This window comes from Papio anubis, chromosome 17, assembly GCF_008728515.1.
Source record: "Papio anubis isolate 15944 chromosome 17, Panubis1.0, whole genome shotgun sequence".
NCBI classification, from domain to species: domain Eukaryota; kingdom Metazoa; phylum Chordata; class Mammalia; order Primates; family Cercopithecidae; genus Papio; species Papio anubis.
In genome coordinates, this window is record NC_044992.1 from 17,961,644 (window position 1) to 17,986,734 (window position 25,091).

General features: G+C 56.5%; 2 protein-coding genes across 3 annotated transcripts in view; one reads left to right on the top strand and one right to left on the bottom strand.

Annotated features, from left to right (window-relative positions):
- FAM83G (family with sequence similarity 83 member G) overlaps positions 1–6,407 on the bottom strand; it is a 34,048-nt gene extending 27,641 nt beyond the window's left edge. The window contains exon 1 of the mRNA XM_021928822.2: positions 5,677–6,407. Coding sequence (XP_021784514.2) covers positions 5,677–6,198 — 522 coding nt within the window. The 5' untranslated portion in view covers positions 6,199–6,407. The remainder of the gene's footprint in view (positions 1–5,676) is intronic.
- Positions 1–25,091, top strand: part of SLC5A10 (solute carrier family 5 member 10) — a 70,304-nt gene that overhangs the window by 44,804 nt on the left and 409 nt on the right. For both annotated transcript variants that reach the window (XM_031657403.1, XM_031657404.1), the window contains 5 exons: positions 16,828–16,935; positions 19,822–19,972; positions 24,220–24,388; positions 24,524–24,739; positions 24,964–25,021. In XM_031657403.1, the coding sequence (XP_031513263.1) occupies positions 16,828–16,935; positions 19,822–19,972; positions 24,220–24,388; positions 24,524–24,739; positions 24,964–25,021 (702 nt within the window). The remainder of the gene's footprint in view (positions 1–16,827; positions 16,936–19,821; positions 19,973–24,219; positions 24,389–24,523; positions 24,740–24,963; positions 25,022–25,091) is intronic.

The following is a 25,091-nucleotide window of genomic DNA, read 5'->3' on the forward strand; positions in this document are numbered from 1 at the left end:
AAGGTGGAGGAGGTGACGGGAGAGATCTGGCATCTACCAATGCCAGCTCCATGCCAGACACAGAGTGTTTTACACACCCCACTTTTTCCCATTTAAATCTCACGATGACTTTATGAGGCAGGTGTTAGCTGTTAGCACCACCATGACACGGAGGAGGAAGGAACAGAAGGTCAGAGAGGCCAAGCAACTATCTCCGAGCAACCACTAAAGATAACACCAGAGCTGGGGCTCATGCCTGGGTCCCAGTAATATGGACGCCTGTCTTCCCACGACCCCACGTGGCATTTAACCTGGCAAGGTACTGGAGGCCAGGGGTCATTCAGACCCTTAAAGGGGACTAGGACAGCCCACCCAGGCTAGGGCCTGCCAGGCTGGGGCCAACGTGGGCCATGGCACAGGGCGAGACCCCATCTTTCTCCCCAGCTGCTTGCGAGGCAGAGGGTAGCTCGGTGCTTTTGGATGCTCCTGTCTGTCACTGCTTCAAGACAAGGCCTGATCCCCACTTTACAAGTGAAGAAACTGAGGTCCAGAGTCCTGCAGCATGCGAGTGGCTAAGTGGGACCAGTACCCTCTGCTGGCCCAGGGGCCAGGACCCTCAGCTTCAGGGAGACCCTCTCCAACCAGCGAGACCCAATCCAGGTTCAGCCACATCTAAGACCTTTGGTGTAACCTTATGAAGGCCCCAGCCGACTCTGAGCCTCAGTTTCCCCAGCTGTGATATGAACATGATGGTAGGCCCTGGCTCTTGGGGTCGTGGGAAGGAGGCCAACCCGGTGGCTGAGCAGCTGCCTCTCCCACTGGATTGCCCAGACGGGCAGGCACTCTCTCCTTAGAGCTCCTTCCTCGAAGGGCTGCTCCCGACTATCCTGAAACTCTTAATTAAGACGCAAGCGCCCGCAGGGAAGGGAGACTTTGGAGCGCATAGGAGTTAACACCTGGGATTCCTTTATCAGATGGTTCCCCACCCACTCTCTGACCTGTGGTGGGAGCCTGGGACAGCTGTGGGCCCCCCAAGGAGCCAACTGGGCCACCTGTGGCCTCTGGCAGTGTGGGGAGCTGTCCTGGCACTGCCCCGCTAAAGGATGCAATGAGTGGCCTTCCTCCTGATCCCCAGGCCACAGAGCTCACCCTGTTCTTGTGAGTCCCCATCCCAGCTCTCCTCCAGAGAGCCCAGTATTTAGCTGCCAAGGAGTCTCATGAAAACGCTTTTACTGCCGGGCACAGTGGCTCATGCCTGTAATCCCAGCACTTTGGAAGGCAGAGGCGGGTGGATCACAAGGTCAGGAGTTCGAGACCCGCCTGACCAATATGGTGAAACCCCGTCTCTCTTAAAAATGCAAAAATTAGCTGGGCATGGTGGCGCACGCCTGCAATCCCAGCTACTCAGGAGGCTGAGGCAGGAGAATTGCTTGAACTCAGGACGCGGAGGTTGCAGTGAGCAGAGATTGCACCACTGCACTCCAGCCTGGGCGACAGAGCAAGACTCTGTCTCAAAAAGGAAAAAAAAAAAAAACGCTTTTACTGTCCTGAATCAGTAAACAACAGGATCCAGCAGCGAGGCTCTGGTGCTCCCATGCAGGGGTAGGGCTCAGAAGGAACAGTGACACTGCTTCTCCAGGGAATGGGGGGTGCTCAGGGCCTGCAGACTGGGGGTCTGGGCCCAGTCCCTCCAGATATCAGTTCTGTGACCTCGGGCAAGTTATTTGCCACCTCCGGGCCCCACCAAGCCTCAGTTTCCTCATCTGCAGCACAATGGAGACAACACCTACTTTCCAGAGTGGTGGGGAGGATTACACAGCACGGTAAAGTGCCCGCTCAGCACCTGGCACGGGGTTGGCATTTAGTAAGCGCCTCATTAAGCTGCTTCTATTCTCCCAGAGCCAAGCTGTGGGCCAGGACTTCAGCGTGTGAAGGCAGGGGCCTGACAGAAAAAATGTGGGGTGAATCAGGCATCGTGAAACCTGGGTTCGACTTTATTTCTCTGGGTCTGTTCCCAAGCCCTGGCCTGGCATGCAGAGATCAGCGTTCTGGCCCTGGCCACCGGCGCCTCACCCTCCCTCAGTTTCCTCAGCTGTGAAATAAGGAAGGTGTGATCCATCCCTGCTCCTGGGGCCTCACCCTGGGGCTGGTGAGGGATCCTGCTAGGGCCCCCATGCCGTGTCAGGTTGAGGGGGGGCTCAGCACCTGCTGGAGGAACCAGCTGGAACATCTACATCCAGCTCTCGCTGAGGGAGCCCCAACCCAGCCCAGCCTCACCCCTTCTCAGGCTGCAGCCGAGCGAGGCCGGGGCTCGCCCCTCCCAGGCGTGATCCTACAGGCCCGTCCTCTGGTATGCAGTGGAACCCCACAGCAGGTTTTTCCCCAGATAAATCATGGCTCCTGGGGCTGGGGGAAGGGCAGGCAGTGACCTTCCATCTTGGAGTTGGAGCCCACTAGGGCTGGAGGTTAGGCTCGGAGGGCACAAGGTGCTGGGAGTGAGACCTGGGACCCACCGGCCTCTTGACCCAGGGGAGTCTAGGATCGCAAGGCAGCAAGGTATCAGGGCTGAAGGGGCCCCTAACAGTCTTCAAGACCTGTACCCATTTTACAGATGGGATGACTGGGGCTTGGAGAGGAGCTGGGGCTTGTTCCAGGTCACAGTTAGGCAGAGGCAGAGCACGGACTTTTGGCTCCTAGTCCTGCTGTCCACTAGTTCCATTCTAATCATTTGGGAACTGGGGGGGGCAGGAAGGGGGGACTGACAGCAGTCCTGACGGGAACACAGCCGCTCCCCTGAGTGCTGTGTCACTTCCCTGCCCCAGGGTCTGCCTGTTGTGCTGACAACAGGTAAGGTGAGTGAGGAGGCGGCGGGCTGGGCTGTCCTGACTCACCCCAGCAGCCCCAGCCTGAAGCCCCCGGTGGGAAGGGGCCAGTGTGCGGCGAGGGGGCCCAGGCAGAGGGATCCCCAACCCAGGCAGGGGGCAGGCAGAGTTCTCCCCACATGATACTAGAGTGAGAAGGGGAGGCGGGAGCAGGGGCACGAAAGGTGATTCATGGGGAGAGATAAGGCAGGGAGCGCTCCTGGCAGGCGGCAGGCGGGCAGACAAAGAGCACCGTCAGCATCTGTCAGCGTCCCGGCCCTGCCCCTGTGAGCCTGGGAAGCAGCCGGAGCAGGATAGTTGGAGGACTGCAGTGGCCTGGATGAGCTGCCCCTCCCAGCCCCGGCCTGTCACTCTGTCCTGCCAGGGCCAGGGCATGAGGGGTAGCCTAGAGTTTGAGGGAAACACAGGCCTGATCCCCACCCCTCCACCCGAGAACTAGCTAGGTGACCTTGGGCGGGGACTAACAAGTTTCTACATCTGAAAAATGGGACAGATAACACTAGCTGAGATTATAAAGCGCCTCGAACTCAATCAGCACTTGCTATTGTTATTATCCCCGCCCACATATGCCATGCTGGCCACGGGTCCCAGGACAGATGTGGCAGGGAAGGACATGCCCAGGGCAGAAAGCAGGGGCTTGGCTCACCACAATGCTGTGGAGTCATGAACAAATCCCTGTCCTTCTCTGTGCCTCAGTGTCCTTGTCTGTCAGATGAGGGGCTTAGTCTCTACTGCCTCTGAGGCCCCCACTTTGGGACGCTTGAGGACGCCCTGAGGTCTGAGAGTGGGGAGCAGTCTCAGCAGTGAATGCCCCATCCTGAGGGCTGGAAAAGCAGAGAGCAGGGCGCATCTGTCTGAGGCTCGAGGACATCACTCACTGTGGGGCCGTGTAGACAGACTGGCACCCAAACTGGAGACCAGCTTCTTCCTGGCTATGTCACCTTAGACAGGTGACAGCAATAGCCTTGTGGGAAGCAAAGGAAGGCAATGTCACCTTAGGTGACACTAATAACCTTGTGGGGCTTTTATGGGAAGCAAAGGAAGCTCCAGGTGGCCCATGAGACTGTATGGAGTGGCTGGGTCACAGCTGTAGCCAGAGACTCAGGGAGGAACCTGGAGTCAGCAGGGGAAGCCCTGGCCCTGGGAGCCCCTATCTGGCCCATCGTTGGGTGGGGAATCTGTCTGTCTGTGAGAGAGGAGACCCTCTGGCTGTTCCCATCTGCCTCCTTCCTGTCTCTGACGAGGAGGGGAGGCACAGAGGAGTGGGAACCTTGGCACAGCAAGTCCCCCTACCCAGGGCCTCGGTTTCCCTGTTTTCAAGATGGAAGTGGAGGCTGGGTAATGGGATCCCAGCAGGCTCTCTGTGGAGACTGGGTTCTCTATCCTCCAGCCAGTCATCTCCACCAGTCACAGACGTCAGCAGCACTTCCCACACACCATGGCAGGTGTGGGGCGGGTCTCTCAGCCTGCAAACTATGAAAGTCCCTTCCTCCTCCCCCTCCTCCTCCTCTTCCTCTAACTCCTTCCTTACTTTTGTCACCCGATATTCCATCTTCACAATAGCCAAAGATGCAGCTTTTATCTGCACCACCTCCATCTTATAGACCAAAAACCCGAAGCCTCAAAGTTGCCCAGGGTCAGTCAGTGAATTGAGAGGACCAGGCACCCCGACCCAGCTAGCTGACCCAGCTGGTCCCCTTGTTGGGCAGGGACTCCACCTTCCTGGAAACTGGAGCCAGGGCCAAGAGCCACCGGGGTCACCTCATCAGTTCTTGACCCACTTCTGGTTTCTCTGCCTACAAACTTCCCCAAGGCCCTGTCAGTTAGCCAGGATGGTCTCTGAAGCCAGCATTCTGGTCTTGTGCAATTGGCTGCTCTGCTCTGGGATTGGAAGTATAAAGGGATTAGACCCAGCAAGGAAGACCTCATCCCACAACCTGAGGCCCAGACCTGACTTCAGAATCCCCTTCTCAACACAGCTCACTAGGTAAGCTTTATCTATCAAGTCAAGATGTACTTGGCAACGATGAGAAGGTACTTACGTGCAGCAGGCATTAGCACCTGCTCATGGTCACAGCTGTCCAGCAGTGGCCTAGCTATCTCTGCAAGTGGCAAGCACCCCTTCTGAGAATGTGTGATGGTGTGTCAGCCAAGAATGGCCCCCCACAGCTAGGGCACTGCATAGCCCAAAAGGGGTGGAGAATGGGAGGGCCAAAGAAGGCTTTGTCCTCACCTGTGCATCCTGGCCTGGAAAGTTTCCACCATTGCAAAGCTCACAAAGAGACTCAGAGAGGGTGCGCAATCTGCTCCCAGTTGCTCAGCACAGCTAGGAAACAGGCAGTGTTGAACCAGGACCTCCAGGCCAGTCTCAGATGGACTCGGACCATGCCTATCCCCTCACCCCGCAACAAAAGCTCTCCCCACCAGAGAGCTCACGGTGTGTGGGGGCCTTCACAGTGAATCGGAGACACTCTAAGGGAGAGTGAGAGGAAGCCCTGGGGTTCCTCCCCTCCCCACTCCACCCTATCTTGGTCCCTTCTTCTGGGGAACCAGAAACACCCCGCAACAATACAGAGGCCCTTTGAGACAGGGCAGCCCACTGTCACCGGCTAGGACCTGGGAACCCTATCCTGCAAGGAAACTGCGGATCCCCACAAAGGTGGGGAGGAAACCTCCACCTAGGAGGCAGCCAGGGAAACAGCAGAGATCCCTAGAAGCCCATGTTGGGCTCCCGTTTGGGGCTCTGAGTGAGCCTGTATTGAGGGGTCCGGTCGCTGGTTGGGCCTTGGCTCCCGGAGTCCCCACGCTGCCTCACCTTCTGTGCCTGGCTGATCATCTTCCGCACCACCTCTTTGATGTGGGCCTGCCCGTCTATGGGGGGCTGCATGTAGACGCTGGCCCGGGTCACGCCGCGGTAGGCGATGGTGTCGGGCCAGCCCAGGTCCAGCTGCGGGATGGAGCGGTCCGACTTCTGGGGCCAGTACTCCAGGGAGGGCAGCGGCTCAGCCTCGGTGGGGACCCCATCCGCCCCGCTGGCTTCCTCTCCGTCGCCGACCCGGTGGTCCTCGGGCCCCTGGGAGGGGTCCGTGCCCCGAGGGTCCTCAGAGCCCGGGTCGTACACTTCGATGGTCTCCAGGATGCGCTTGAGCTCCAGCTCCGAGAGGAAGTCTCGGATGTTCTCCCGCTTGAGCACCTCGTAGAAGGCGTCCCGGCCGCGGGCCACCAGGGCCTCCAGCGCCAGCCGCTGCTCCTCGCTGTAGAAGAACTCCGGCTTGGACTCGCTGGAGCGCCAGTTCACATGGTTGTCGTCCAGACACTGCACCTGGGAGAAGGCCATGGTGCCGCCTGCCCGGGCACTGCTGCCGCGGGTGGGTGGGCAAGGTCCGGCTCCTAGCTCCGGCCCGGCTGGGGCACCGCGCGCTCGGGGGCCTCTCCGCGGCCTCTGCTCCTCTGCCCATGAGCAACCTGCGGGAAAGACCTGATGAGCCCGGCTCGGCGCGGAGGGCGGGCCGCGCGGGAAGGGGCGGCGGGGGGCGGGGCCGGGAACTCAGGTGGGCGTGGGAAGGACGGGGCTGGGGCTGGGACTGGGAAGATGAGGTGGGGGCACTGGACTAGAATGGGGAGAAAGTAAGGGATCGTAACAGCAGGGAGGGAGCCGTGGGCCACGTCCCAGGGCTCAGCGTGCCTCTATGTGCAGGGGACAGGGAACCCACATCCCAGATTTCCGGAGCTGCCTGAAGTCCTGGCAACTTCTGAGGGAAACTAGGGCAGCCGGGGAACTTCCCAGTAGCTTCTTAGAGTGGGAGGCGGCCCCGGCACAGCGGCGCCCCGCAAACCGAGGGCTTCCGGGTAAGGGAGAGGTCTTAAAATTCCCAGGTGCCGGCAACCCAGGAGGCCTGCCCTGAAGAGGACGGGGCTCTGGGAGGGGTCCAGGAGAGCCAGAAGTGCGGTTGTGGGGCGGCGGCGCCCCGCAAGACCCGGGATCCCGGGGGCGCGGCTGTGACTTGCTTACCGAGTGGGCACGGGCGGAGCGCGGCGCACACGCGGCGGCGGCGGCGGCGGCGGCGGCGCGAGGCCGGGCGGGGGAGCACCGGTGACTCAGGGCCGCCCCGCCCACCCCACCGTCGCCACCTGCAGTCACGTGCCGCCCGGGGCGGGGCCGGAAGCTGATTCACCCCTCCACAGGCAGACAGACCTGGGGCGGGCGCACTGCCCACTGTCCCCTGGTGCCCGAATTCCGAAAAGCTCATAAGCCTAAGCCCAAGAGCTCCTGGAACACCCAGCCCAGAGAGGGACAGTGTTCTTCCTGAGGTCACACAGCGGGTCAACAGCCTTGGCACCCCCTGTGCCCCCAGGGTCTGTTGGTAATCCTGGATCAACCCTGGCTGTGCCCAGTTTCGCCGGTGTGGCGGGAAGTCCGTGCGGCTGTGTAGATTTCCAGCTGTCCAGTTGTGGAAATAGGTCTAGGGTAGTGGACTGGGAGCCCCCAGGCAGGGATAGAGCACTGACTGATCCAACCTCTGGCCTTTCCTGAGCAGGTACCTAGTTCTCAGTCCTGAGCCCTGATCCCCTCTGGGAGGGGTCCCCAGGCTGCTTCTGCGTGGCGGGCAGCACCCGACCTGAACCCTAGGGCAGGGAGGGGCCAAGAGGGCAGCTGTGGGCTGGGGTCAGGCCCAGCTCTCTGCTGAGCGTCCCCTGGGGTTGGGACCCTGGTTATGGGGAGCGTGGAGACCACATCTGAAGGCAGGCTTTGAGAGTGGGACAGCAAAGCCCATTAAACCTGGCCCAACAAACAGCCCCCACCCCATCGCGTGCCGCAGCCAGTCTGCCAGGCACCAGGCCCAGCCCTTCCTCCCATCCCCCATACTTGCTCTGGATCTGGATGGGGCTGGTTTGGGGCCCTTAAGGATGCTGCTTCGGTAGGCTGGTGACATCTCTAGGCCTTGCGCCCTCAAATCCTCCTCCTCCAAGGCCTTCTCCACCATTCATGGCCCATCAGGACTCCTTGCCTCTGAGTCCACTGCCCTGGACAATGACTGGCCTCCTAGGCCCAGCATCCTTGTGGTCCCCATCACTGACCCCTCAAGCCTGAAGTCCTACACTCTGCCATACAGGCCCCCCCAAGGGCTTTATGCTACTGAACATAGTGGCCCTGGGGGGACAGGCACACATATTTGCATCCCTCCCCTGCCCCAGGGCCAGAGAGGGGAGGTGGTCCCAGCGGGGGAGCCCTGCTTTGAGGGTCCCGAAGACCCATTTATAGCCCCTCTGCCACTGTGGATCCCCTGCAAGACCCTCTCTGAGCCGCCTCAGCTTCTCACTGTGTTCTTACCAATGCACAGAGGCTGGGGAGTTCAGGAAGGGAGTCCAAGGTCTCACCCTCCCCTCCACCACCCCCACACTTCTGCAGTTGATGAACAGGAAGGTTGTATGCACCCAGTTTTCCCCAGTAGTGACGTTTTGCATAACTATAATACAATAATATCACAGCCAGAAAATTGACACTGGTGCAATCCACGGAGTTTATTTAGATTTCACCAGTTTTTTGTTTGTTTTGGGACAGGGTCTTGCTCTGTCACCTAGGCTGGAGTACAGTGGTATGTACAATCATTGCTCAATGCAGCCTTGAACTCCTGGGCTCAAGCGGTCCTCCTGCCTCAGGGTCCTGAGTAGCTGGGACCACAGGCACCATGCCCAGCTAATTTTTTTTCTTTCTTTTTCTTTTTTTTTTTTTGTAGAGACAGGGCCTGTCTATGTTGCTCAGACTGGTCTCAAACTCCTGGCCTCAAGTGATTCTCCCACCTTGGCCTCCCAAAGTTCTGGGATTACAGGCGTGAGCTACTGCACCGGCCAGATTTCACCAGTTTTACATGCTCTTATTTGTGTGTGTGTGTGTCTACATCCTTACTATGTATAGAGATTTGTGTAACCACCATTACAGTCAAGATACAGAACTGTTCTATCACTACAAAGATCTCCCTCTCTGTAGCCATCCCCACACCTCCCCCCACCACCATTCCTAACCTCTGGCAACCACTAATCTATTCTACAATTCAACAATTTTGCTATTTCAAGAATGCTATATAAATGGAAGATGTAGTATATAAACTTTTGGGATTGGCCTTTTTTCCCACTTAGCATAGTTCTCCAGCAAGTCATTCAAGTTGTTTCATGGATCAATGGTCTGTGCTTTTCATTGCTGACTAGTATTCCACGGTACGGATATACCACACTTTGCTTAACCATTTCAGTGATTAAAGGATATGTGCAGTTTCCAGCTTTTGATTATTACAAATAACCTTGCTATGAGCTTTCATATACATATGTATATAAACATCAGGTTTCATTTATCTGGCATAAATGCCCAAGAGTGTTATTCCTGGGTCCTGGTAGTCGTGTGTTCAAACACTGCCAAACTTTTTCCAGAGTGGCTGCACCATTTCACATTCGCACCAACAATATGTGCATGATCCAGTTTCTCCACATCCTTGCCAACATGTGGTGTTACCATTATTATTATTATTTTTTTTTTTTTTTGGTCCATTCTGATAGGTAGGTCATATGTTACTGTGGTTTAAACTTGTGCTTTCCTGATGGCTAATGTCATTGAATCTCTTTTCATGGGCTTATATGCCATCTGTTTGTCTTCTCCTTTGAAACATTTGTTCATGTCTGTTGCCCATTTACTTTTTTTTTTTTTTTTTTTGAGACAGAGTCTCGCTCTGTCACCCAGGCTGGAGTGCGGTGGTGCGATCTCGGCTCAGTGCAAGCTCCGCCTCCCGGGTTCACGCCATTCTCCTGCCTCAGCCTCCCGAGTAGCTGGGACTACAGGCACCCTCCACCACACCGGGCTAATTTTTTGTATTTTTAGTAGAGACGGGGTTTCACCGTGTTCGCCAGGATGGTCTCGATCTCCTGACCTCGTGATCCGCTCGCCTTGGCCTCCCAAAGTGCTGGGATTACAGGCGTGAGCCACTGCGCCCGGCCACTTTTGCCCATTTTCTAATTGGATTGTCTATTTTTTAACTCTTGAGTTTTAACTTTTTTACTTTTTTGTTTTATTAGAGATAGGCTCTTGCTCTGTTATCCAGGCTGGAGTGCAGTGGCATGATGATAGCTCACTGCAACCTCAAAGTCCTGGGCTCAAGCCGTCCTCCCACTTCAGCCTCCCAAGTAGCTGGGACTACAGGTGTGCACCACCATGCCTGGCTAATTCTTTTTTATTTTCAGTAGAATCATGGTCTCACTATGTTGCCCAGGCTTATACTGTTGAGTTTCAAAAGTTCTTTATATATTCTAGATATAGGACCTTTGTTGGGTGTGTGCTCTGCAAATATTGTCTCCCAGTTAGTAGCTTGCCTTTTCATCCTCTTTGCAGGTGTCTTACACAGAGCTAAAGTTTTAAATGTTGATGAGGTCCAGTTTATCAATTTTTCCTTTTATGCATCATGCTTTTGGTGTCAAGTCTAAGAACTATTCACTTTGTTGAAGTCAAAATGAAAATGTAGAGACGAATCTCTACATTTAACGTTTTATTTGGGAAGAAAAATTGCAATTCAGGGCATGCACAAAGATTGGGTGGTCTTTGATGTGTCTGGAGAACACAAAGAAGGTTAGAGGTTTTCTAAAAAGCAGAAATATTACTTAGTGCTCTTTGAGAAAGTTCCTTGGCACTAGTAAGGGTTTGGGGACCTGGAGAGTTCTAATTGGTGAGTGACAGTGGTAAGCAAAATTAGTCCTAGATTTGTAGCAAGTTATCTCAGCAGCTATAGATAAAACTGGTTTCAGGTTGTAACAGGACGTTGCTTTCACCAGCCAGGCTCACAGGGAATTGCATTTTTGGAATAATGTTATGTACCCTTGGTGCTTTCCCCCACTGGCCTCTTACCTCTGTTTTAGTTCTGTAGACAAGAATGACCCAATATGTATGATCAACTTTTACAGCCTAGACTTAGGTCCTAAAGATTTTCTCCTATTATTTTCCCCAAAAGTTTGATAGTTTTTTTAAACATTTTACATTTAAGTCTGTGATCTATTTTGAGTTAATTTTTGTATAAGGTGTGAAGTTTAGATTGAGGATTGGTTTTTGACCTATAGATGTTCTCAGAAGAGTTTTTACAGAGGAGAAGACAGCCTCACAGATTTTTTTTTTTTTTTTTTTTTTTGAGGTAGGGTCTTGCTCTGTCTCCGAGGCTGGAGTATAGTGGCCTGATCTCGGCTCACTGCAACCTCCATCTTCCAGGTTCAGCGATTCTCGTGCCATAACCTCCCAAGTAGCTGGGACTACAGGTACGCACCACTACACCTGGCTAATATTTGTATTTTTTGGTAGAGACAGGGTTTCGCCAGCTTGCCCAGGCTGGTCTCAAACTCCTGGCCTCAAGTGATTCATCCACCTCAGCCTCCCAAAGTGCTAGGATTACAGACATGAGCCACCGTGCCTGGCCAGTCTCAGAGATCTTCATCACTCAAGATCATACAGCAAGGGATTGGGAGAGCTGAGTTTGTTTTGTTGTTTTTGTTTGTTTGATTGAGACAGGGTCTTGCTCTGTCACCTCCAGGCTGGAGTGCAGTGGTGCAATCACGGTTCACTGCAGCCTGGACCTCTCATACTCAAGCAATCCTCCTACCTCATCTCAGCCTCCTGAGTAGCTGAGACTACAGGCACGAACCATCCCGCTAATTTTAATTTTTTGGGGAAAGACATGCTTTCACCAAGCTTTGTTGTTGTTTTTTTTTTTTTTTTTTTTTGAGACGGAGTATTGCTCTGTCGCCCAGGCTGGAGTGCAGTGGCGCGATCTCCACTCACAGCAAGCTCCACTTCCCGGGTTCACACCATTCTCCTGCCTCAGCCTCCCGTGTAGCTGGGACTACAGGTGCCCGCCACCGCGCCCGGCTAATTTTTTTAATGTATTTTTAGTAGAGACGGGGTTTCACCATGTTAGCCAGGATAGTCTCGATCTCCTGAACTCGTGATCCGCCCGTCTCGGCCTCCCAGAGTGCTGGGATTACAGGCGTGAGCCACTGCACCCGGTCCAGGCTTTGTTTTTTAATTGAAATGGGGTCTCCCTATATTGGTCAGGTTGGTCTTGAACTCCCAGCCTCAAACAATCCTCCTGCCTCAGCCTCCCAAAGTGTTGGGATTACAGATGTAAGCCACTCTGCATGGCTGATAACTGGATTTGAACTCAGGTCTGGGAGCCTTTCTCCTGCTCCCTCCTGCAATAGCAGTGTCTGGACTGGCTCCTGGGAATGGGTCGGGCCTGGTTAGGGAGTGGAGAGCACCTTGATTACCCCTCAAGAGACTCTGTTCAGTGACCTCCTTGGGAGAAAATCATTCACTCAGTCAACAGACACTGGCAGAAGCTGCCGTATGTTTGCTTGTGCTAAGCACTGTTGAGACCCAGACTTTTCCCTGAGGCCCCATAGTCATAGCCTGGGTGGGAGGCAGGACAGTCACAGGGCATAGAGTTATTGGTGCCGTGGAGGATATAGCCCCAAAGCCTGAAGGGCTCAGACGTCCGTAATGAATTGAGAAGAATGAGTGTAAGTTCCCTGGGATAAACCCAGGGAAGGGCAGAAGGTGGGAAGGGTGTTCCGGGGAGAAGGAACAGCAAACACAGAGACCCAGAGGTGTCCAGGAGAGCCTGGGGTGCCAGAAGTCTGGGTGAAATTAGTCTAGGAGAGGGTGGCTGAGCGAGGTGGCCATAGCAAGGGGTGTGGGAGGGCCTTGATTAGAGCCTGTGATCCCCCTGCAGCGGCTGGAGAGGCACGGAGCGGATGTGAGCAGGGAGGAGCGTGGGCGGATTGGTGGGTTTAGAAGTTCCCTTTGCTTGCTTGCAGTGGGAGTGGATTAGGAGGCACAGGAGGAGGTAGTGCAGTAATCAAACAGGACTGGGCATTGGCCATGGGGAGGGAAGACAAAGGGACGAGGAGAGGCAACCCCCAGCTTCTGGTGTGGGCACTGGCTAGACGGAGGGCTGATGCAAAAGTGGGGCCCAGTGGGGAACTCCTAGGCCTGCAGAAGCCAGCACCCTGGCAAACCCATAGACCCCTGCCAGCTCCCCAACTCTCACTGCCCCCCGCTCCGCCTCCCCGGGGCTGCTTACTCTGGAGTCCTGAGGGACTGTGTTTCAATGGTGACACCACTACCACTGTTCTCACAAAGGAGAAGTTAGTTGTTCTTTCTTGCTGCTCAGCACAAACACTTAGTCAAACCAGTGGTACTCAGGGCGGTTTCCCATGCCGAGAGCCTGGAATGGCCTGAAGAAGCTCACGAACAATCTCCTGACTCCGGCTTTCTGAACCATTATATGGCTGCGACACCTCACCTATCCCTCCCAAGAGGGCTGGGTCCTCTGAGTGCCAATCTGCCTGCCTAGGCTCAAAGCCCATCAGCAGTGGCCCATCACCTGTCCTGTGAATCCTGGACCCCAGTGGCCTCAGAGTTCTGCCATGGGGTCCCTGGCTCTGTCTTGGATCTGATTGTGTCCCCCAGGCAAGTTATGTCCTTTCTGGTCCTGAAAAACTAATGGGGGTAGAGGTGGTAGGATGGGGCAGCTGGATCAAACAGTGCTCTTTCTGGGATGCCTCCTCCTACTCCTCCTCTCCTCCTGTGCCTTTCCTCCCTCCTCCCCACCATGCAGTCACTTATTCATTCATTCAACCAGTGTTCCCAGAAAGTCTCTTCTGGGCCATACCTGGGACTTGGAGATGATTCAAACCCAGTGTCTGCCCTTGGGGAGCTTCAGTCCTGGTGCAGAAGGTAGACTATGTAAACAAACAACCGTGATTCAATCTTTGGCCTTAGGAGCCCTTGGGAGGAAGCTGCTACTGCCTGGGGGGGTGGGAGAGTCAGGGAAGGCCTCAGAGGACAAGCCCTTTGCAATGAGCCTTGAAGCAGGAGGTAAACAAGGGTGGGGGTGGGTGTTAGACGGACGGTAGTGCCCTGGGAGGAGGGACTGCGTCTGCAAAGGCATGGAGGCGTCCAAGTGCTGGGTGTGTGTGAGAAAATGCAAGCAGGTCAGGGTGGCTGGTGCACAGTGCTGGGATGGGAGGTTCTGGGACCAATTGTCAAGGGCCTCGAATGCCATAGAAAGGATTTTTTTTTTTTTTTCCTCAGGATGCCATGGGCTGAGAGGTGGAGATAGGGAGGAGGTTCCTAAGAAATAAGTGATATGGCCGGGCGCGGTGGCTCAAGCCTGTAATCCCAGCACTTTGGGAGGCCGAGACGGGCGGATCACAAGGTCAGGAGATCGAGACCATCCTGGCGAACACGGTGAAACCCCGTCTCTACTAAAAATACAAAAAATTAGCCGGGCGGGGTGGCGGCGCCTGTAGTCCCAGCTACTCGGGAGGCTGAGGCAGGAGAATGGCGCAAACCCGGGAGGCGGAGCTTGCAGTGAGCCGAGATCCGGCCACTGCACTCCAGCCTGGGCGATAGAGCGAGACCTCATTCAAAAAAAAAAAGGCCGCTGGTGGCCTGGCCTGTAATCCCGTACTCGGGGAGGCCGAGACGGGTGGATCAATACTGCAGGTCAGGAGAGAGATCGAGATCCTGGCTAACACGTGGAAACCCCATCTCTACTAAAATACAAAAACTAGCTAGGCGTAGGTGGCGCTGGGCCTCTGTAGTCCCAGCTGCTACTCGGGAGGCTGAGGCAGAGAATGGCGTGAACCCGAAGAGGTGTGGAGCTTGGTGAGCTGAGATCCGCCACTGCACCTCCCAGCCTGGGCGATAGAGCAAGACTCCGTCTCAAAAAAAGAAATAAGTGATATGGGCTGGGCTGGTGGCTCAAGCTCAAAATTCCAAAGTACTTTGGGAGGCCGCAGGCGGTGGATCACGAGGTCAGGAGATCGAGACCATCCTGGCTAACACGGGTGAAACCCCGCCTCTACTAAATACAGGGGCAAAACTAGCTGGGCTGCCGTGGCGGGCTTCTGTAGTCCCAGCTACTCGGGAGGCTGAGGCAGGAGAATGGTGTAAAACCCGAGGCCGGAGCTTGCAGTGAGCCGAGATCACACGCACCGGTGACTCCAGCCCGGTGATACAGCAGACTGGGCCTCAAAAAAAAAAAAAAAAAAAGAAATAAGTGATATGCTGAGAGCTGTGATTCCAAAGTGTGGAGAAGATGGACAGGAGGCTGGGGAGGAGCTTGGGATTGGGCAGGGTGGGCCGCAGACGGGAGGGGGAAGAAGCCACGGGCCTGGGGGCTGATGGGAGGAGCCAGGGAGGTGCCTGGGGGATGACAGGAACCTGGTGTCCAGGAAGCCTGGAGCTCAAACAGGCTGGGCTGGAGACTGGGACACAGTCAAGGGTGCCAGGGTAGAGGACACTGCCCCAGCCCAGCTGGCCTGGAGGAAGAGGTCTGAGGCCCGCCCTTCCCCATGGGCTGGGCATCTAAGAAGGGACATATCAGAAAGGGGCTTTGGAGGGTGCAGCCTACACAGGGAGCACTAAGACAGAAGTGTCAATGCCGGCCGCCCCTGCAGCTGCTGTGTTGCAACTCGGCCTGCCCCTAACAGGCCACCGCAGTGCTGTCAGTCAACTTGTTTCTGAACTCCCCCATAATCATCGTCTCCCGGTTAGCTCTGCACTCTGGGCCCTGCTGAAAACCCCCAGGAGCAGGGGCCAAAGGTTTCTAGAAAGTCTTTTATGGAAGGAAACCGTGAATGTGGGTCAACTCTCTCCATCCCTACATCACTAGACCAAAGTCAGGCCCGCGACTGCCAACACCAGCAAAATCTCACTGAACGGACAGTGAGGGGAGCCCCACACATCATCAAGGCTATGGATGCGGGTCGGGGTTCTGCCCCACACAGGGCAGGAGGCCGAGGGATGCCTGGATTTAGGCTTCAGTTGGGATCTGACCTGAGCCTGGGAAATTCGTGAGTCCTTCATTCATTCAACAGATGAGCCGTGTGCACCACCCCAGCCATGGGGGAGATAGCACGAGGCAAATCCCATCCTCTCAGGACTCGCCTGCCACGGGGAAGTGGCAAGAACCGAATAAACATGTCCAAGTCCTCCCAGGGATGACAAGGGATGAGGGAAAGCGATGTGGGGCAAGGGGACAGATGGGAGAATGGGGTGGGGAGGACAGACCCGAATTCGGGAAGGAGGCAGGCCTCGGGTGGGAGCAAGGAGGGACTTGCGGGGAGGGGCCGAGGGTCTGGATCACCCAGGGTCTTGCAGACTGTTGAGAGGTTGAGCAGCTGGAGAGTCCTGGGCATCGGCTCAGCAATCTGCAGCAGGAAATAGCCTGGCCTAAAGCTTGGACCCCAGGGTCGGAGACAGAGGTATGGATGGGCTCTGACCCCACGTCCTAAGCCAGGAAGCTGGAGGCCGCCAGTCCCTGAGCTTTTACCACAGCCCTGCTGCCTGAGCTGCAGCTGTGTGACAGCACACTCAAGCCGGCTGCCCATGGACGGACACCGCTTGTCGACTTGTTGCTGAGTGAACACAAAGCCCAGGGGACAGGCTGAGGGCCTGGGGCGGGGCCCATCCTGCAGGGCTCTCTCCTCTCTAGCCTCCATTTACCCCTTTGGGAAGAATGGCTGGGGACAAGGAGGGCAAGGGAGGCTCAGGCCCCAGGTAGACTCTAATGGCGGACCTCACACAGCAGAGCCAACGGCAGGTGAGCCCCCTGGCCAAGGGGAAGTGGGATCAGGGAGAAGCGTTATGATGGAGAACAGCAGGGAAAAGGATTTTCAGAGGCCATGCCCTCCCCATGGCTCCTGAAAAGCTAATGGGGGTAGAGATGGTAGGGTAGGGCAGCTGGATCAAACGGTGAAACTGTGAAACAGTGAAACTCCCCTGTGAAACTGAGGCCCAGGGCCAAATGGTAACAGGTCAGAGGCATTGACAGAGCAGGTCTGGGCCAGGCTTCTGCCCCCAGCCCTGTCTTGCCCACCCCAGGTGCCCATGTCTATGGGGAGAGACACCAAGTGTCCCTCTCTCAAACAGATGACGTGGGCTGCGTGGTGCCATCCGAGTGCCTGCGGGCCTGCGGGGCCGAGGTCGGCTGCTCCAACATCGCCTACCCCAAGCTGGTCATGGAACTGATGCCCATCGGTGAGGCTGTGTGGGTGGGGGTCCGGGTGGAGGGCGTGGGGTGTGACCTGGGGCCCAATGAGTGTGGGGACTGTGGAGGCCACTGTGGATCCAGTGTGATACTGGGTGACATCCAGGTGGGCTGTTCTGCTCCTAGGAGAGGAGAACAGAAGCACTCACAATAGAAAACACTCGAACACCCACTGCATGCCACCACCATCCCCAGGGCTTCCCAAGTGATACACTGGCCTCCTCTACTCAGGAACCCCTAGTGCTATTAGTATCATCCCAATTTTTTTTTTTTTTTTTTTTTTTTTTTGAGATGGAGTTTTACTCTGGTTGCCCAGGCTAGAGTGCGATGGTGTGATCTTGGCTCACTGCAACCTCCGCCTCCCGGGTTCAAGCTATTGTCCTGCCTCAGCCTCCCAAATAGCTGGAATTAAAGGCGTGTGCCACCACACCTGGCTAATTTTTGTGTTTTTAGTAGAGACGGGGTTTCACCATGTTGACCAGGTTGATCTCAAACTCCTGACCTCTGGTGATCCACCCGCCTCAGCCTCCCAAAGTGCTGGGATTACAGGCATGAGCCACCGCATCTGGCCTATATCATCCCCATTTTAAAGACAGGGAAACTGAGACCCAGAGAGGTTAAGTGACCTGGCCCAGGTCACATGGCAAGTAAGCTGCAAAGCTGACCCGATGCATCTGCCTGCACACCTTGACCTCCTATCTCGTGCTGTACCATCTCTTGAGAAAGGCCACCCACTCTCATCTCTTGCATGCCTACTGGGTGCCAGGCCCTTTACTAACAGTTTCTCATTAAATGCTATGAGATAGGGTTATTGGCTCCATTTTACAGATGGGGAAACTGAGGCACACAGAGGGGAAAGTGACTTGTCTGAGGTTATATAGTGACTGAGACACAAACTGCTTACTCTGCTGGGATCAGGAGCTCAGGACCCCCCACTACATCTGCAGGCATGAGTGCCTATCCTCTGCACCGCCCCGCCCTGAGACACTGCAAGCCCACAGGTAGAACTAGTGGGCAGGTTTTGGCTTTTTCCATGTTTCTCGTGGTAGCAGCATCCCTGCTATTCTAATGTGGGGTGATGAGTTCCCCATCACAGGAGGTATGCAAGTTCCCCATCACAGGAGGTATGCAAGGTGGAGGAAGCAACATGGCAAGGGGTGTGGGAGGTTCAACCCTAAGCAAAAAGCAGAAACAGTTTCCTGAGCCCTTGGCAGCCCAAGCTTTTCCTGTACAGATTCTCAGGTGCTGGAGCTTTCCCTGGTCCCCCTCCCTCTGACCCCCTCCCTTTAATCCCCTCTTCCTGGAAGCTTTCAGTCCCTGGGGTGAGCCCCACCCTGCTCTTTCTTCCTCTCCTTCCCTCCCTCCCTCCCTCCCTCCGTCCTGCAGAGCTCAGGCCTAATGGAAGTGAGTACACAAACCTAGGATCAGATCTTGGCTCTGCCACTAGCTGGCCAAGAAATTTGGGGCATGTCACTTCCCTGCTTGGAGCCTGGGTGTCCTCATCTGTAAATTGGAGATAATGGAATCTACCCAGCCCTCAGCGTTGTTGCTGGGATTAAACATAATGACGTTGGGAAAATGCAGGCTTGGCCACGCTGTGGTTCCCACCTAAGGGCTTCGCTTTTCTCTTCTGTTCTGGGCAAAGGGACTTGCTAAGTCCCCCGGGGCTGACACCGAGCCATTGTTGGGCCACAATCCCTCTCTAGGCCCTGAGTTCCCTCTCTAAGAAATGGATGGAATAAGCTCCAAGTTCATCCATCTCCATGAGCAAGACAAGGGGGCGGGTAGAGAAATGTTTTGGGGAAAACTGTGATTTGACTCATTTTCCTTTGGGCTCCATCCTAGTCAGCTTCTGACAAGTGAACAGAGAGCCCAGAGACTCCTGGAAGTCACACAGCCAATCAGACGCAGAACCGAGGCCAGACAACCCAGCCAGGCAATAAATGGCTGTGCCTTCGGGACAGGGAGGCCAATGCCAGGCTTATCCTAGGATAGACGGGCAAAAGTTTGTAGAGGTAAAGGAGTTGCTTAAAATTGTAGGAGTCCTTGTAGACAGACTTGAACTTGTCCCCAGAGAGGGGAGGTGACCAGCCTGAAGCCACACAGCAGAGAGCGGGCAGTTCAGCATCCTTCCACCTTCTTTAGGGTTCCTCACCCCCAGGCCCTCTTGAGCCTACAATTCCCAGAAGGCCTTTCACAGCAATGCTACCCGCACCTCCTAGGGGAGCCCTCACTCCCACTCTGGAAAACCACAGAGCCAAGGAGAGAGGGGATCCACTATGCCTGCTGGGTCCTGCCATGCACAGGAAGTGGTGGAATATTCCAGATACTGGGGCACTGCATGCTGGGGTGAGGTGTGCATCTTGCCCAGGGTGTGACCTTCAAGCAAAGGCCCCGCCCAAGCCTTCCTCACCAACCCCACCGCACCCCAAAGTTCTGCCTCTGGCCTGCTGTGAGTCCCTGGGCAATCTCTTCCCTTCTCTGAGCTTCCATTTCCTCATCTGTCAGGCGGGTTAATCACGCTTTCCTCAGACAGAGGCATGGGTGTGAAAGTGCTTTGTCAACGCCAGGCTCTGCAGAAAGGAGAGGTCTGATCGCGGCCTCAGCATTATGAGTAATTACGGTCGGGCCTAGGGTTGCCAGCAAGCCTAGGGCTCAAGCAGCCAGCTCCGAAGTCCCCACGGTTTGTCCTTGGCCTCCCCAGTCTCCTCATTTTGGGTCTTGCTCACCTCAAACCTCCTCAGCTTCTCTCCCTCCTGGCCCTCTGCCTGGAGGGGCGTGGGAATGGCAGGCAGGCCTCAGGCAGTAGACCCCAGGCTGGAGGGGCTCCCGGGGCTGTCACCGGACAGGGTCACGCATCCCCCGTCCCACCCCAGGTCTTCGGGGGCTGATGATCGCAGTGATGCTGGCCGCGCTTATGTCGTCGCTGACCTCCATCTTCAACAGCAGCAGCACCCTCTTCACTATGGACATCTGGAGGCGGCTGCGGCCCCGCTCCGGCGAGCGAGAGCTGCTGCTGGTGGGACGGTATGGGGGTGGGGGAACGGTACGGGGGTGGGCGCCGGCACTGACTTTGAGGGATGAGCGGGAGTTTGCCACTTAGAGAAAGGTGGATGCCAGGGAGGAGTGAAGAGAAGGGCCCAGTGTACCCCGTCCATACCACCTCTCACATTGCTCTCCTGTCCACCTCTGTGTGATCGCAGCCCTCATCTGGGATGCGTCTCCACCCCCGAGCTGGATTCCCTCTGCAGGGGCAGCCCTCCCTCCCCAGCCATGCTACAGATCTATCTTCCCCAAAACCTGGGCCCCCATTCCTCCTGATGGTTCCCAGCTGCCCCACAGAGGGCCCCCGTGCTAGCACTCAGGACTGGCCACACTTGACCTGCCACATCCCTCAGCCTCCATGGCCTTGGTCCCACTGAGCTCCAGCTTGTTTCCTCCCAGCCCAGCTTGTCCTCTCCTTTTACACCATGATGACTCACGCTGATCTTTCTACACTCTACCTGTGTCCCCTCCTCCATGCAGTCCTCCTTGAGACCCTCAACCAAGGAATGAGCCCCTCTCCCCTTCATACCCCAGGAACTCTTGCCAGATTCTTCCCACAGCACATGTGGCCATTATAGGCCAAGAGACCTCCCCGACACCCTTCTCTACATATCTGGGCTCTTCATGCGGACCAGGGCTGTGTCTGGGGAACAGGTGGTGTTTGGTTACATGAATAAGTTCTTTAGTGGTGATTTCTGAGATTTTGATTTTGGTGTACCCATCACCTGAGTGGTGTACACCGTACCTAATGTGTAGTCTTTTATCCCTTACACCCTCCCAGCCTTTCCCCTGAGTCCTCAAAGTACATTGTATCATTCTTTTTTTTTTTTTTTTTCTGAGACAGAGTCTCGTTCTGTCACCCAGGCTGGAATGCAGTGGTGTGATCTTGGCTCCCTGCAACCTCCACCTCCCGGGTTCAAGAGATTCTCGTGCCTCAGCCTCTTGAGCAGCTGAGATTACAGGCTCCCACCACCACGCCCGGCTACTTTTTGTATTTTTAGTAGAGACGGGGTTTCACCATGTTGGCCAGGTTGGTCTCGAACTCCTGACCTCACGTTATTCACCTATCTCAGTGGGCTGGGATTACAGGTATGAGCCAGTGTGCCCAGCCCATTCTATCATTCTTATGCCTTTACATCCTCAGAGGTTAGCTCCCATGTGCACGTGTGTGTCTATTTGCACCCTCCCTGCCCCTCCAGTCCCTCCCTCCTGTTGTCCTCTGAGCAGTGTGGCCCACACTCTGCTGGTCAGGGTTCTAGCCTTCTGGCACTTAGCTTGGCCAACAGTGAACCCCCTGGTCAGGAGCCCAGGGCACCCATCCTGGGGGTGGGGTCTCCTTCCGAGCTCCAGGCAGCCGTCCTGGGGATGCAAAGCAGTCAGACTTCTGTCGGAAGGGCCCTGTTGGGACATGTCAGAGGCGGGTGCGAGTGAGCTCATCCACGGGCTCACAGGATCCTCCAAAACAAGGAGCCTCCCGCCTCTCACTGGGCAGGACACTTCCATGTCCCTGTGTCCTGGGCACTTGGCCCCTTGACCACCTCTCCCCCTCTGGCTCCCCTGCCTCTCCTCAGAAGCCGTGTGGCCTGGGGAAGACCCTGCACCTCTCTGACCATGCGTCTCCTCTGCGGCCAGACCTTGCTCTAAGCCCCTCCATGCTCCAGCATCCTGGGCCCTGGGACCTGGATGCCCTTCTGCCACCCAGTGTGTGACACTGGTAGCCCCTCTACCTGCCCAGTGGCCCTCATGTCCCCTGCCCACTACTTCCTGGTCTCCTCACCCAGACTCCCACCTGCAACCAAAGTCCTGACCTGGCCTCCTGCTGTTGCCAGCTCACCCACCCATACAGCTGCCCAGGCCCTTGACTCTCCTTCCCACCTCTTCTGCCAAGTCAACCCCCCGCCCCCAGCCCTGCAAGCCTGGAGTTCAGCCTCCCTGAGGAGCAAGGCACAAGGCTGTGTGGTGCGGGGCAGGTTGCTCACCCTCTCTGGGCCCCAGTTCTCTCAGCTGCCTGCTGGTTAGAGCAGAAGGGTCCTCGTGCCAGGTGTCAGGCTGGCCAGTTCGACTTCCCCTCCCTCTTACAGCACTGGGATACCCTCAACACCCCCAGCCCCTCAAAGTCGTCTCAGCCTCCTCCTGCCCTAACCACTACCATTGGAGCGGTATCTCCTAGGCCCCCGTGGGTCATGGATCTCTGGTAGGGTGAATGGCCTGACAAGAGCCTCCGTCAGGGAGAGGCAAGGCTTAGAGAGAGAAGACCAACAGTCCAGAGGCCTGGAGAGGAGGCCATTGCAAGGCCGGGTACAGGACCACGCCGGTGCCATGATGGCTCCGTCCAGCTAAGCAGAGGCTGGAGGAGCTGTCACAGGTTGGGGAACAACGATGACCACTCCCCGGCTATTTGCCTGCCCCAAGCCCCCACACCCCAGTCCAACATTCTGCCACTGCCCTCCCCACTCTCCCCTGTCTGTGTTCCCGGCTGTTCAGTCCACAAATGGGGCCCACGGCCTCCCGGAAACCCTGTACAGGACTCAGAGAGATCTCAGACACCCCTCCTTGAGAGGTTCCACGGTAACTGTGGCTGCAGCCCAGAGAGATGCTGGAGGGCACTGTCCACCCTGGTGGTGGCATGGGAGGGGGTAGCATTCCAGGCAGAAGGAACAGCCTCTGGGTTTGGGGGTCCTCTGGCAGACTAGGTAAGAAGGCTGCATAAGGCGGCGAGGGCCTGGCTGGAGTGGCCCGGGTCCTGGCACAGAGATGCAGAGTCTGGTGTTGGGCGGGAGAGCTGTGTGCAGAGGGCGGGGTGGGCAGGCGTTAATGGAGGCCCCCCTCGGCCTTTGATGAGGGCAGCGCCCGCCTGCCTGCCTGGCTAGGGGTTAATTAGCCTTAATCAAGGTGGCACCTCCTTCCTCCACCCTCTCCCTCAGGCCTAGAAGGGAAGAAAGGGAGGGAGGAAGACGAATAGGCGCAGAGAGGACCCACCCTAGCTGAACACATAGCCTCTGTCATCCCTGCCGCCACAGCCAGGGTTCCAGCGGGTCACCCACCACCCATCTTGGGGGTGAGGAATGACAACTGACCCAGGACACAGGGGTGAGGTGCTCAGCCAGGAAGGAGCAGATGGATGCCTTGCTCCAGCTTTGTCCCCTTAGCTGGGTCCCATGCCCCTCAAGGCTCTTGGGGGGGGGCCTCCTCCTGGAAGCCCTCCTAGATTGATGTTTCCCCTGCGCTGCTCCAGCCCAGCCCTGAGTGTAGGTAACAGGCTCATCTGTTTTCTTTGCTGGACTCTTGAGTGCTGGGCAGGCACCAGGTCCCACTCATCGCCCAGCTGGGGATCCTAGGGTAGTGTCCTACCCAGGTGGGCACCTGGCCAGTGGCTCGTTGGATGAACAAGTGAAGCATGTGCCTGCTGTGGAGGGGCTCTTGGCCTAGGGGAGAGGCGGGCAGGAGCTGACACGCAGGGGACAGGAGGGGACGGGCTTATGCTGGCCCAGCAGGGCTCCAGCTTCACAGCTGGGGAGTATAGGCTCTAACCCCAACCCACACCTCTGGCTCCAAACCTTGCATCCTTAGTAGGGAGGTTGCCCTGTGAAGGATGTGCGGCACAGGCCTGTAGCGGTGGGGATGTGCCAGCCAGAGGTCCCAGCTCCCGCAAAGGCCGGCCAGTGTGAAAAAGCCTAGTGTCTTCAAAGAACCACCAGGCAGTCAGTCTGGCCCGGATGTGGGGGCAGTGGTCATTCATGCACTCACCAAATGCTTAGTGAGCACCTACTGTATGCTGGAAGACACAGCAATGAACTAAAGGGATGAGGCTCCTGCTCTCCTAGTGCTTCCAGTCGGGAGGGGAAGACAGGCAGTAAACAAGTAGACACCCAGGTCAATGTGCGTGTAGTGGTTGGGACAGGTGCTTTGAAGGAGAGACAAGAGGGAGAGGCTGGGTGGCTATGGCAGAGCTCCAAGGGCTGGCTCCACAGAGAACCCAGGGCAGGGAAGGAGCAGACAGCACTTAGAGTCAGGAGCTACACCTGCAGGAGCCAGGGAGCTGCCAAAGGGTTTGGAGCAGGGCAGGACTGGCCAGGTCACCAGTGGCATGGACCAGAGGCCGGGGAGGGGCTGGAGCTGGGGTAGCAGGGGAACGATTAGAGAGCAAGTCTTAGTGACCAGGGGAGGTGGGAGAGGGCTGAGGAAGAACCTCCCAGGACGACCGCTGCCTGCCTTCCACCTGCCCACAGGCTGGTCATAGTGGCGCTCATCGGCGTGAGTGTGGCCTGGATCCCCGTCCTGCAGGGCTCCAACAGCGGGCAACTCTTCATATACATGCAGTCAGTGACCAGCTCCCTGGCCCCACCAGTGACTGCAGTCTTTGTCCTGGGCATCTTCTGGCGACGTGCCAACGAGCAGGTGGGTGTCGGGGGACAGGACTTGGTGGTCTGCTCTCCCTAGGGACATGCCACAGTTTGCTCTTCCCTGCTGCCTGTCGGGGGAGCCTTGGTCCTCCTCCCATAGCCCCACATGCCCTGTCTCCCTCCTCCCCAGGGGGCCTTCTGGGGCCTGATAGCAGGGCTGGTGGTGGGGGCCACGAGGCTGGTCCTGGAATTCCTGCACCCAGCCCCGCCCTGCGGAGAGCCAGACACGCGGCCGGCCATCCTGGGGAGCATCCACTACCTGCACTTCGCTGTTGCCCTCTTCGTACTCAGCGGTGCTGTTGTGGTGGCTGGAAGCCTGCTGACCCCACCCCCACAGGGTGTCCAGGTGAGCCAGCCCTGACCCCTGACCCTGACCCCTAACAGTTTCTTACTCTGGTCCTATTCTGATCCCCGACCCGCTCTGACTCAGAATTTTCTAGCCCTGGACTCCCTAACCCCATCCCTTTTTGAACTCAGCTGCCATCTTGCCATCCCCAACCTCTGATCCTGTCTGGGTCACCCCTACCCTGCCAGCCTCACCCCATCCCTATCCCCACTGGTTTCTTACAGATTGAGAACCTTACCTGGTGGACCCTGGCTCGGGATCTGCCCTTGGGAACCAAAGCAGGTAAGTGGGTGACCTTAGACACTCCTCCACCTTGACCCTGGGCTGGAGGCAAGGGCACCAGGTGTAGCCT